The sequence below is a fragment of the Triticum urartu genome, chromosome 6 (genome assembly GCF_003073215.2).
Source record: "Triticum urartu cultivar G1812 chromosome 6, Tu2.1, whole genome shotgun sequence".
NCBI classification, from domain to species: Eukaryota; Viridiplantae; Streptophyta; class Magnoliopsida; order Poales; family Poaceae; genus Triticum; species Triticum urartu.
The window spans coordinates 88,687,482-88,700,917 of NC_053027.1; the positions used below are offsets into that span (position 1 = coordinate 88,687,482).

General features: G+C 52.6%; 1 protein-coding gene and 1 non-coding gene across 2 annotated transcripts; one reads left to right on the forward strand and one right to left on the reverse strand.

Annotated features, from left to right (window-relative positions):
* The first annotated feature begins 585 nt into the window (after positions 1–585).
* LOC125514805 (NPL4-like protein) lies at positions 586–2,153 on the forward strand. Its single transcript, XM_048680160.1, has one exon. The coding sequence runs from the start codon at positions 695–697 to the stop codon at positions 1,940–1,942; it is 1,248 nt and encodes a 415-aa protein (XP_048536117.1). The 5' UTR covers positions 586–694; the 3' UTR covers positions 1,943–2,153.
* Positions 2,154–8,023: 5,870 nt separating this feature from the next.
* Positions 8,024–8,219, reverse strand: LOC125517846. Its single transcript, XR_007287845.1, has one exon. It is a non-coding gene; the product is annotated as a U2 spliceosomal RNA (small nuclear RNA).
* Between the last annotated feature and the right edge of the window lie 5,217 nt (positions 8,220–13,436).

Sequence of the window (13,436 nt, forward strand, 5' to 3'; positions counted from 1 at the left end):
TAGTAGTAGACGCTGATATTTGATATGATATTAATTGCACGCTAAACATGTTGAGCGCTTGCCGTTGAAGCAATATAAGTCGTTGGATTGACATGGTTTGACGGCCGAGATTTATTGAATCTGCCATTTGGTTTTTTTTATATTAGTATAGATGAAGATCTTTCTTAACATCCAGTGAACTTTCTTAATACATTGTGATATTTCGTGAAAATTATTAAATGAAAATAATTTATAATGCATGATTAATATATTTCTAAAATGCACTATGAAACAAATTTGAAATGCAAAGGGTGACAAAAAAGGCTGAAAACCCAGAGAAGAAATTAAAGCACATAATGACCCTACAATACTAAGGAAAAACCGCTGCAAAAACAAAATGATAAGAGAACCACAGAAAACTCATCTACTACATGCCAAAATAAAAGAACGTTCGCGTGCCTGCCACGCATGTTGCTGGGCCGACCCATCAACCGAAGGTAAGCGGGACTCCACCCACAGAATCGGAGAAAGAGCCCGTGCCGGCCCATGTTGCTGCCCGACACGGGCTCATACAGACGCGCCTTTAACTCTACATACACCCACCACCGCCGAAGGCAAGTAGCCAAGCAGAACCCAACCCAAAGCAGCCGCTGCGATTCCTTCCCTCAGAAGGGGAAAAGAAAGGGAAAAAAAAAAAGCATCCGCAGCCGCCGCGATGATCCTCCGCATCCGCAGCCGCGACGGCACTGACCGCATCACGGTGCCGGACGCGGCCGCCGCCACCATCGGCGACCTGCAGCGCCTCATCGAGGCGCGCGCCACCGTGCCCGTCGCCGCCCAGCGCCTCTCCCTCGACCCGGCGCTGCTCCTCCCCGCCCCGCAGCCGCCGCTCCTCTCCGACCCGGCCGCGCCGCTCGCCTCCCTGCCCCTCGCCAACGGCTCCTTCGTCTACCTCTCGTACCCGCCCGGCGCGCGCTCCGCCCAGCCGCCGGCGCCCCGGGCCCTCACCGCCGCCGGCTCCTTCGGCAAGAAGATGACCATGGACGACCTCATCGCGCGCCAGATCCGGGTCACCCGCCAGGAGGCGCCCTTCTGCTCCGCGGCCTCCTTCGACCGCGACTCGGCCAACGCCTTCCAGCTCCACGTCTCCGAGTCGCTCGCCTTCGCCGTCAAGCGCGCGGGCTTCCTCTACGGCCGCGTCGACGCCGAGACCAAGGAGGTGCTGGTCGACTTCATCTACGAGCCGCCGCAGCAGGGGTCCTCGGACGTGGTCCACCTGATGCGGGACGCCGACGAGGAGGCCCGCGTCGACGCCATCGCCGACGGGCTCGGCATGCGCCGGGTAGGGTTCGTCTTCACACAGGCAGTAGGGAGGAAGGCCAGCGAGACGGGCGAGTACACCCTGTCCAACAGCGAGGTGGTCCAGGCCGCCCAGCTGCAGGCAGAGGGCGGGATCCCGGAGTGGGTCACCGCCGTGGTGAAGCTGGAGGTGGGGGAGGATGGCTCGGCGGACGTGCACTTCGAGGCGTTCCAGATGAGCGAGGTCTGCGTCAAGCTGTTCAAGGACGGCGTGCTGGAGACGGAGATCCAGGACTCCGACGACCCCCGCCTGTCCAAGATGCGCAAGGAGGTGATTGCAGGAGGGAAAGACACCATGGAGGTGGACAACGACTTCTTCCTGGTGCCCGTGAAGATCTCCGATCACCAGGGCCCGCTCTCAATGGGATTTCCGATTGAAAACCGTGGAATTCCTCTACCGGCGAACGCTCTCAGGAGCCACATGGATCGTGCAAAGCATCTCCCGTTCGTCAAGCGGATCTCTGATTTCCACCTGCTTCTCCAGATCGCTGCTTTCCTGGATGTCAAGGCCGACGTTCCTACTCTGGCTGCGTGCGTGGGACACCAGGCAGAGGTGCCAGAGGGCTACCGGCTCCTGATCGACGCCTTGGCAGGTCAAACATAACCAGAGAGGGTTTCCTGAAACAAAGACACGGTGTCATTTAGCAACTTGCTCTCAGTATCATCTCATGTGTGATTTATATGAATGTCTCAGGTGTGTAAGTCTTGTTTAAAACTCGTATATGCGATTACCATTGCACAAAGGGCAACATGTTTCATTTTGATGCTGAATCTGGTCATATACTCGTTGAAATGCAAGTCTTTTGGTGGTTGTATATTGCCTAGATGTTTAGTTTTTTTGACATTTGCATTGCCTAGATGTTGGGAAAGGGACAAACATTGATTTTGCCATGCCAGTTCACTCAGATAGTAACCAACACTGAGATAGTTCGCTGAGATAGTAACCAAGACGAATAGGGGGACTGGAGAAGGGTTGATCAATTTCTTGTATGGTTTTGAAAATTGGGCTGGAGATATGACTTAGGGTCTATTATGTTTCTAAAAATAGTCTATGTGCCTTCGGACAATGCGGCGCGAGGGCAGGTCAGACCTTTTAGGACCAGATACTAGTATGACCCAACCGACACACCCGGAATACCTTTAGACACATTTCACTCAGTTAGGATGTTGTATGATACCCATGTTTTTGGTTTGCTCAAGGAGGGGTGACATATAATGTTGAAGTTTTGAAGTAAGGTCTGGAGTTTTTGATACTCAGGAAGGCCAGGAAGGCTTGTGTTAAAATCAGAGGACTACAATAAAAGTGGTGTGGGAGTGCCTTATACCATTTTGAGTCCCTTTTGAGCAAGGGATTTTTCCAGAACCATATAGCTGTGGATCAAGGAATTTTTCCAGAATCTCTTTTAGGTAGGTAGAGTGAAGGTGATGTAGGGATCTATCCAAAACCCCACATGAGAGACTATTTGGCCTCAATGGCAATTCTTTAGATATAGGTTAGCTATTTAAGCACCGATACAAATGGGAAAATGGGGCTAAGGGATGAACATGATGGAATGTATATTGATTATATGGTTACTTGAGATGAAAACACTTCAAGCAGAGGAACAAATGCCTCTAAATATAGTACTAGTAAGAAAAGCCTGACTGGTATTGATACTGGAACTAGTAGTGTGAGAAAGTCTAGTGGTTTGTATGAAGAGATGAAAATGAAACGGGGGTGATGCTTGAGAACGCAATCATAGAAAACATATTGTGTGGCTTCCTCTGCCAGCAACAGGTTCTTCGTGATGCTTGTATTCTCTTGATCTGCCGTTATGAATCAATAAAATCCATCCTTTATCGGGGAAAAAAATCTGGGATTCTAGTTTTGATCACATGAAAACAAAAAATCCTATGTCAGAAGAGGACTCAGCTTGTGGAGCCAACATTGTTGGCTTGAAGCCATGGAATTGAACAGCACAAGCTTCTCGCTCTTCTTCCTTTCGACCTCCTCCACCCTGCTGCTGCTCTGGTTCTTCAGCACAGCAGGAGCTGAGACTGTCGACATTGAATGGCATCGTGACGCCACCCTGTACACGTACGACGATGGCGGGGTTCCTCGACGCCTCCGTTGGCGTCTGAGCTGCTCGCTTCTTGTGATGACACGGTGCTGGTGCTCGCCGGTGCTGTCCGGTAGATGGACAACGGGAGCAACAAGCACTGTTTTTCATGAGCACGCCTCTGTCCATTAGTACCCTCGTCCGTCAGGATAGTAGCCTCCTCTGTGGGATCACTCCCCAGCAGAAGGCTCTCAGAAGCAATAGCCCCGATGAATTTGGCATAACTGAAGCAGCATGAGATGTTCGTAGGAGTCGCATTCAGGTTGGAGCAGAGTTGCTGGCTTGCTGCATCTCGTCTTTGGCAGATAGACTGCCGCTTGACTTGGAACTATAGGATGGAAATGAACCATCTGTGCTGATGGCCCCAAAGTTGCAGCTTCTCGCGATGCGTCCAGTGGGACTCCTGAGGCTGCAGGCATCAGGTTGGATTTAGGCTGACATGTAGTTAAGGTTCTTAGCCCGCTAACAGTCTGAACTGTACGCACAACATACAATGCTAGGCCGAGTGAATGGAAAAGTTGGTGAATCCATTTGATCTGTAAAGAGATGGATTCCATTTGGCTATCACTGTCCTGAATTTCCAAAGTGAAAGTGAACGCACTAATTTATTCCGAGGCAATCGACAATTCCTGTTGGCAGAATAACATCTTGATGATCATCTTACCCTGTCCGTTAGGATTTTATTCTTCTCACTACTAGGATCAGAATGGAAAACTCAGTTGATTAGAGTGCCTTACAGTAGCACACTGGAAGTGCTTTAATCTATTATCATCTCTCTCAGTGAGAAAGAAGTGTATATAACCCCGTGAACATTCACGTTTGGGCTACATCACCCCCTCAACTCAAAAACCAGTCACTTAATCCCCTATACTTTGCAATACCAGATAAAACACCCCATGAGATACTTTCAAGCTGGTATAGAGGATGGTTTCGCCGACGTGATGCGCTGACCCGGTTTAGTTGGTTGACTTATACTGCCACCTCGTGCAATGACCCACATGTCAGTGTAGCAAAGTGTTATTTCTAACCAGGACCATCTGCCTCGCCAAGCACACTTATGGGAGCCCCTGCTCCGAGTGCATCGAACACCGGGAGTGGCAGCGTGGAGTGCTCGTCGTCGCCGCTTGGCGCACAAGAGGCTGCCATGAGCCTCACCCACGCCACACGCACGGGAGGCCGCTATGAGCCTCACACTCGCCGCCGTAGCTTGACACACGGGAGGCCGCCATGAGTCTCACCCTTGCCGCCGTCCCTAGGCGCACGAGTGGCCGACACTAGCCTAGCCCTCACCGTTGTCGCTGGGCGCCCGGGAGGCGGCCATGAGCCTCGTGCTCGACGCCCGAGAGGCGGTCGCCAGCCCCGTCATCGCCCTCGTCACTTGACGCACGGCAGGAGGCGGCCACGAGCACGTCGTCGTCGCTATGTGGATAGGAGACCGCGACGAGAACACCCTCGCCGGAGCCGCTCGGTGCACGGGAGGCTGCTACACCTGCGTGCACTGGAGGTCGACGCGCGGAGGCAGGACGGATCGCTGGTCCTGGTAGCAGCCTGGTCTAGAGCGAGAGTGCTGGTAGTGGTGTGCCACGGCTACGAGAAGCGACATGGCGCAAGGGTCGCACGTCTGTACACGAGCAGGGCGGCAAGGCATCAGTTTCGAGGTAGGCAAGGTGCTACCAAGGTCCTTCACGGGTAATCCGCCATGGTCAGTTTGCGGGTGAGGCCAACTCCACCGCGCGACTCCAAACGGACGTCCGGCCGGATTTTGTCCTTTTGGGGCGGCGATGCGTTCGCCCATGTCCGCGTTTGTCCGTTGGATCGTGGGTGCGCCCAGCGCGCGGCCGCATCCCAAATCATGTCCGGTGTGGACGTGATTAAAAAAACAAAAAACTTAAATAAAATGCCTAAAAAGGTAAATAAACGTACTTAAAAAAAACTTAAAACATATATAAAGGTCACGGCCACAAAACGGTCCAGTTTCACGCCGCACTTAAACGGCCCAGTTCCATAATTAACATAAAAACAAAATAAAAAAAGCCGTCCGCGCGCTGCTGCCGCGCCCGTCCACGCCTTGGTCGTCGCCGTCGCCGTCTTCAGTGGCCGCCGGTGTCGTCGTCGTCGCTGCAGAGGTCGACGTAGTACGGCGGCGTCCAGAGATGGGCCGGCGGTCCGCGGTGCACGGGGGCGGCGGGCTGGAAGGTGGCCGGTGCCTGCACCACCTCCTCCCGAGGCGAGGCGTCGCGCTCCGGTGACCGCGGTGGCGCAGGGCACTAGTTGCCCCCCACGGCGGCTGCCATCTGCTCCGATGTGTAGGACCAGCTCCACCCCTGGCCAACCAGGCCCGGGTGGAAGGCGGCCACCGGCGGCTCCTTCGTCACCTCCTCCTTCGGCAGCATCTGCAGCTCGGGGATGGCGACGTCGCCGGCCGCAGATAGGGCCATCATCTCCTCGAGGTCCGGCCATTGGCGCTCATCGTGCGTGTGCATGGAGTCCTCCATGACACGCGCCATGAGTCGGGCCTCCTTCTTCGTTGTCATGCGAGGAGGTGGAGGTGGCGACGGAGATGGGGAAGGCGACGGCGAGGTCGGAGTCGGGGGCGTACCTCTCGTCGTCGAATAGGTCGTAGGGGAGGAGGCGACGGCGGCGCTCGTTCTCATCGCACCGGGCACGGCCGCTCGCAGGCACCGGCGGGATGGGGGCCCGGTCCGCGGAGAGGTGCCAGTTGTTGGGGAGGTGCACGTCGCTCCACGGGATCGGCGTCCTCGTCTCCCAGTACCACCAGCACACATCCACGGCCAGGTACCGCCGGTTGCGCTCGTCGGCGGCCCTAGGAGCGATAGTGAAGGGGGCAGGCGCGGGGGCTCGAATGGAGGAGCGCGGCGGTGATGCGAGCTCCTCCTTCTTGACGGAGCCGCGGCGGCGTCCCGAGAGGGAGCCGACCTCACGGTCGTGCTTCCCCTTGCGGTTGTGCTTCCAAAGGCCCATGGCTGCGGCCGGCCGGCGAGTTGGACGACGGGGAGCGGCTAGGGTTTCGAGGGGGCAGAGAGGGGCCGGAGTGGGAACTGTGGACGACGACCGGTCCACGGCCTCCCATTTAAGAAGGACGGCGACCCTTCGCTGTGCGGATGACAGGTGAGGCCACCCGCTCGTGCGCATTTATGTTGGCGGGTGGGAGGTAGGTGGCCGCCTGCCACGCGGCCCCGACGCGGACGTTCGCTGTCCGCCGTGACCCAAACCCGGCGCAAGTTTGCGCTCGAAATGGGTCGGCCCGGACACAAAACGGACCAGATGGGTCCGGGCCGTCGCGCGCTGGGCCACCTCGTTTGTCCGTTTTACCCCAAACAGACGGGGCCGGACAAAATGGAGTCGCGCGGTGGAGTTGGCCTGAGGTCACCTCACGTTGTAAGCAGCTAGGCCAAGCGTGTAAGCAGTTAGCTAGATACTCCATCCGTTCCTAAATATTTGTCTTTTTATAGATTTGAACAAGTGACTACATGCGAAGTAAAATGAGTGAATCTATATTTTAAAATATATCTATATATATTCGTATGTGATAACCATTTGAGATCTCTAAAAAGATAAATATTTAGAAACGGAGGGAGTAGATGTTAATTGCACTAAACAGCTAGCTTGCCGAGCGCACCGATCAAATTTGTACGCGGATGCTAGCCACAACGCACAAGAAAAACACAGTGAGACTTTTCCGCATTGGCTCGCTGCCACATCAGCAAAACCATAGTCAAAACCCACTAATCAGGGCGCTAGTGGGTGTTTTGTCCGGTATTACAAAGTTTGGGGGATTAAGTTACTGGTTTTTGAGTTGAGAGGATGATGTAGCCCAAACGTGAAAGTTCAGCGGGTTACACTTCTTTCCTCTCAGTGATTGCGGCAACCTTTTTTTCTGTTAAAAGAGATGTTTACTATTAGTGCTTTGTTTTCAGTTGCAGTGGTGGTGGGGTTATGTAGATACTGGCCGGTGTGGTATGTGATGTTCCGTATTATCCTTGCTATATACTGCTGTGCGTTGACAAGTGGAAAGTGTTGTACTTTCCTGTCTATATCTTATTTAACGGCTTTATTCATAAGCATGCACATGAAAATGTAACTATGTGCCAGAAAGCAAGAGTTGTCAAACTTCAACAAATAATATAATGCAGATGATACAAAACTCTGTTCTGCGGCATTACTGACACGTTAGTCTTGCACTCGCGCACTTACACAAAGGTAAACAAGATTATGTGAACAAGTTCTGTGAAGTTGGGCTGGCACAGACACTACAGTCACACGGATAATGGAAGCGCTTGAGAAAACAATTGTTGGGATTCCTTGACTTGCCTGTTTAGGTGGCAATGTTGCAGAACAAAGATTTATATCAACGTTCTTAATCCTAGCTTTGCTCCATCAAGTTCAGAATAGTGTTGTTTTCATTTTCCCCATTATAGCTGCTGCAACGAAACAGATTTCAGAGCGTGCAGATGACCGAGGAGGTTTAACAGTCTTTGGCGCAAGACTTTGAATCTGTAGCGATTTACGAGGGTATAAACAAACCTCTTTGTTAAGAGAGAGTACAATTTTAAACTTAGTTTTGGTTGGTGTGCGCCTGCATAGGCTATAGTGCAAAGCCCAGGCGACACCTGAGGACCCCAATGACAAGCCAATGTGATGGACCCTCCCTCAGAAAAAGTAAATTTAATATCATTGTAAGCACATGGCCCACATATCAAATACTAAACTGATAAAAACAGATACTACACTTGATCTTAGCCAAAAGGCCGAGAAAGATATCAGTTCTCCCACTGCCCTCCCCTCCTTTTATAGCTATCTCGACCGCCTCTCCCTCCTCCGCAAGCGAGGTGGTACTAAACGAAACGAAAGAGCAGGGGAACCTGCTTCGCTCGGGCGACCAGCCGAGGCCTATCCGCCTCTCGTTCGTTTGGGCTTCGACAGGCCCGACAAGAACACCACGGCCGTGTCCTTCCACGGCCCAGTATCACGCGGGTTCTGTTTTTCCCTGCTCGTTTCGCTCGCCGTCTCTGACGTGCTGGCAAGGGCGAGCCCAAAGGTGACCAGACCACTTCTAAAAAAAAAGGTGACCAGACCAAGCCGAGAGCCGAGACCGCCGCACCGCACGAGTCCGTCGCGTTCAAGTTTGACCAGCCACAACTCCGCGTGGGCGTAGTGATCACTGTATTCTCAGGTGAGCAGCTCATCACTATTCACTGGTGATGCATAGCGATCGTGGTGATGAACCGCATATATACACATCAAAAACACACATGTACATACGACAACGCTTAGGAATCCAAGCGTTATAATGAAGAGCCAATGCATAAATTCTAGGCCGCGAGAGTGCATTATAAGGGAGAGGAGCATAAGTGTGTGCTTGCACCAAGCAAAGGCTTCAACAATATCCAAACGACCAGTTACTTCATCAAACCCTAAAGGGGCCATGTAAGTAAAAAAACTACGATTGTTCTACGGTTGGTGCTTTAAAAAAAAGGTAAACCCCCAAAGTGCTAGCAAAGAGTCGAGAACACTCCATGCCCACGCCCACGCTCCTCCTACGCGCTGCTCCCGCGCCCGCAGCCACCATCGCCGTTGCAGCCCCGCTCCAGATCGGTCCCCAGGCCACCCCCCCGTCGTCCCCGCTCCCCCCACCGGGCTTCCCCTGGCCTCTCATGCCTCGAGACGCTCCTGCTGACTCGCGTTCGCCGCTGCTGGCCGCGTGCTTATCAGATCTGGATTCGCCGCCGCGGCTGCCCGCTACCTCAGATTCCTCCTTCATCGTTGACTCCCAGTTGGCTGCCGCCGATGTGGAGGGGGGCGAGGTTCTGCAGCGCTCGGTTCGCATTGCCTTGAATGCGGTCGTGCTGGATTCAACTCCACCTCTTCCCTTTCAAGGCGCGCACCATCCATGCCTCAAGATTGTTCCAGCACGCGCCTTCAAGACCCATCGACGTGCGGCGTGGACGTCGCGTCGCTCGAGCCCCGAGCCTGCCGCGTCTCCCGACACCTTCTCCGAGAATGGTTGGCAGCTCGTCAAGGCGCCGTACTGGTGGCGAGCAATGCCCAACTACCAGCATTCAAAGCAGAGAAGGGCCTCTGCTTTTATTCCCCTCCAACGGGAAGAAGTTTCGTCCATCGCCGCTTTTGCACCTGCCATCAATGCCTCGATGTCGGCCACTGCAAGATCGACTTTCGAAATCCATTTAGGCGTCGGGTGTGCAAGCAGTGTGGTCGCCGCACCCGTGACTGCAACGCCCCGTCTGTCTCCTCGCCCTCGGTCTCGTGCGGCGCCTCGCCCTCATCAGCTGCGTCGCCCGCTTAATCGACCCAAGCCTCGCCGCTGCCGTGATGCCGCTCGTTGGAGACCCATCGCTGCGGCCTGAGGAGGGCCATGTGGTCATCACCTCCACCCCGACCATGGAGGACAGCGCCACCACCCTCTCCACCCTGGGCGCGCTGGTTTGGCTTGGAGGGAACCGCCCACGCATTAACGTCGCGGAGGTCAGGAACGCCATCACCACCAACTTCGTCATCGACCGCAACTACATCAAGGTGGTGCCGCACTATCCAGAGATTCCTTCGTCCCCTTCTCCTACCAGCACCACCACGACCTGGTCACCACGTCATCGGGCCGCTTCAGCCATGGCGGGCTGGACTTCCACACCGCCAAATGGAGGCCGGAGGCACACGCTGATCCGGTGGAGGTGTACTACCACGTTCACCTGTGCATCGAAAATATGCCACTCAACGTGTGGTGCAACGAGGTGGCGACGCAAGTGCTAGGCCCCGACACTTTCCTACTACTTCGACATCGCCACTGTCAAGAGAGAAGACCCCTCCTCCCTCGACCTCTAGGCATGGTCAGCCAACTCCTCCGCCATTCCCAAGGTTCTCCGGCTGACGGTCGCCGACAACCAGCCGGCGGGTTACAACAACGACCCAAGCGTTGTTGTTGGTCGGCGTGGACTCAAGTGGCGCGTCCTGGTTCACCTCAACTTCGTTGAGGATTTCAGCCCCGGCGGCCTCGCTCCTCGCATCCGTTCACCTTCCGCTACGTGGTCATAGATGGCGTGTCCAGGATGCGGGACAGAGCGGAGGTGGCTGGGAGGCGCCACAACAACAACGACCACGACCAGGACAGGGATCGCGACCACGACCGAGACAGACGGGACAACGACCGCGACCATGGCCGCTGCGGACGCAACGAGCGGCCTTCCTCCTAGAGGGAGCACTTTTTCTGGAGTAGGTCTCGTGCCCCGGAGCATCGTGATGATGAGGGGCGCCGAGACAGTAGAGAAGACCGCCGAGACAACCGTGGCCGCGATGGCCGCCGTCGCCACGAGGCCCTAGACACGCGCTCCATCGACAACAAGTTGGTCCAGCGCCTCCCGGACGACGCCATCATCCCAACCTCTGGTAGGCGCGGCCGTCGCCACCCTGCTGACTTCCCGGCACGCTCTGGGTGCTCTGGAGGGGCTGCTAGCCCGGTCAGCGAAGACACTCGTGGCCGCTCGCCTCCTTCCTCGCCGCGATCGACCTCCTGTGATGTGATTCAGCTCACCTCTGTGCCGGGCGAGGGCTCTTGACTGTGATGGATCGCTCCCTACTTTGGGGCCAAGCAACAACAGGCAGTTGTGTGCCTTGCTTCGGCTCCACAGGCGTCAACACCTCCCCGTACCACGACCCTAGATGTCATCAAGATCATCTCGTCCTCTCCTACAGTGCAAGACAATGGAGCTGTTCCTCCATCTCCCTTCTCCGAAACTGAGCCAGTCACCCTGATCTTTGTCCTTGCGGCTAGCCCAGTTGCTGGCAGTTTGGGGACGCCAACTGACTCTCCCCTGTGTTGTGGCCTACCAGCCACCCCCGCTCGCCCCACCAAGGTCGCCCTTCCCAAGGTCAAGAACACCAACAAGGAGAAGAAAGACGTTGGCTGGGGTGGTAGGCTTCAACCTTGCTCGCTCCAGCCCGCGTCTCCAAGCCAAGTGTAGCGACCCGACCCGAATGGATCAAGTCTCTGTGCTTAAGTGTCATCCCTGGATCGGTATGCTGACACACACAATACTCGAGGATTTATAAAAGAGGTAAATCACATGTATAAAGTAACGTAAATACTATTACCTCAATCCAAATAGCGGAAGTAACAAGGTTGTGGATTCCCATCAACACCAATGTCAAAGTTGAGTGTAGAAATCGTAACCCTAACGTATCACTTACTCGTCGTAAGATAATCTTGCAACATGAGACGTTGCAGCCACAAAGGGTCAGTACATTGAATGTACTGGCAAATTCACACCATAGAGAATGATGAATAAAGGCTATCACTACATGCATATTTGGCTGGTGGAAAAGCTCTATGGTTATAGTTTTGCGTAAAGCCAATTTTTCCCTACTACAAAGAAATAAATTTTATTTAACTATCATGGTGGTTGCCGATCATTGAGAATGGTTGATAGCATTCTCAATCCCAATTAAGTAACATCATTAAACCCAACAAAATGATTTAAAGTCACATGATGAGATTCACATGATAATCCAGGTACTAGATACTCAAGACGTCCATAACCAGGGACACGACTAATCATGATTAGTTTATACACTCTGCAGAGGTTTGCGCACTTTTCCCCACAAGACTCGATCGCCTCCGTTTGTTTTCTCGCACTACATGGTGTTTGAGAAGACGGATGACCGAGACATAGTCTTTCAGAAGCGCTAGCACCTTACGACGGATAGACCGTTACACCTACTTTTCCCTACATCTGCTAGTCTACCCTGTAAGAGTTCGCACGACTTAATCAACTATGCTAGAGCCCATAATAGCTTGTGGCTGCACACGGAAGTTTCGAGTATGAAAAATCTCATGATCCCTTTGAGCCTGGGTGGCAGTCCATAAAAAAACAAGCAATCCTGGTCTACCCAGGTGCCTAGACAGGCAATCTTGGAATACCCAGATACCTTAATCCACCCAGATGTGTGTTTAAGTTGCCACCTTAAGTAAACCATTAATTAACAATCTCACATCTGTCATGAATACTCTCAAAACCCAATCCACGTCTACGAGCATAACATGACAATGTAAGCATAACATAATAGTAACTCCCAAGGGTTTGATAATAAACAGGTAATAGGTACTACCTCAACTACTTCCCATCCCACAATTTAATTAGATCCTAATCATGCAATGTTGGAGGTTTGATCTAATGCAATAAAAACTGGGTATGGAAGAGGTATGATCAAAGTGTGAACTTGCCTGCAATGTTGATGAAGATGATTCGCACTCAAAAATCTTGATAGCTCTACTAGTCACACTCCGATCAATCTATCGTAATCAAGCAATAGTAACCACACATAAGCAATCACTCAAAAGACCAGAAAGATCGAAGAAGTCGATTCGGAAAACATCAAAACCAAGCAAATAGCTCTTGCAACATAAAACAATTTCTAACAATACCAAAATTATGTGAATTTGGCCTTATCAGAAAGTTTAGGTCAAGAGCTTTGATTTGCAAAAAGAATCAACTCAAACGGAGTTACGAAACTCAAGTTATGATCAAACGAAGTTTGAATTCAAATCTGGTCTAATTCAAATTTTAAACTTTTCAAAAACATGTTTGAGTTGTTTTACTGGATAGAGGGGATCATAACGAAGGCGTGAGCATTGGTTTCATTGGATTTGGACAAACGGTTGAAAAGTAATGATCGTTTGAAGTTTAGGGACTAAACTGTAAATAAAACCTTCACAGATGAGTCCCTGGCCGAAAACTAAAATAAAGAAAAAGAGAAACGCTACCGAACGAACGTTCGCTGCCGAACGTCAACTAATGAATATGTTCACTAGAACTACCTAAATAGAAAACGTTCGTTAAATAAACTAACAAAATAATAAACCGCTCTAATCTAAAACCCCAAAAAACGTAGGAAACCGAGGGGTTTTTGTATCGGTTCTCGCGGATTCAACCGTGGCGAGAAAAAAAACCAACGGCGGCGGTGGTGGCG

What these genes read in the sequence shown, in the direction of transcription:
- LOC125514805 (XM_048680160.1), top strand. Translation starts at nt 695, where the DNA reads ATGATCCTCCGCATCCGCAGCCGCGACGGCACTGACCGCATCACGGTG.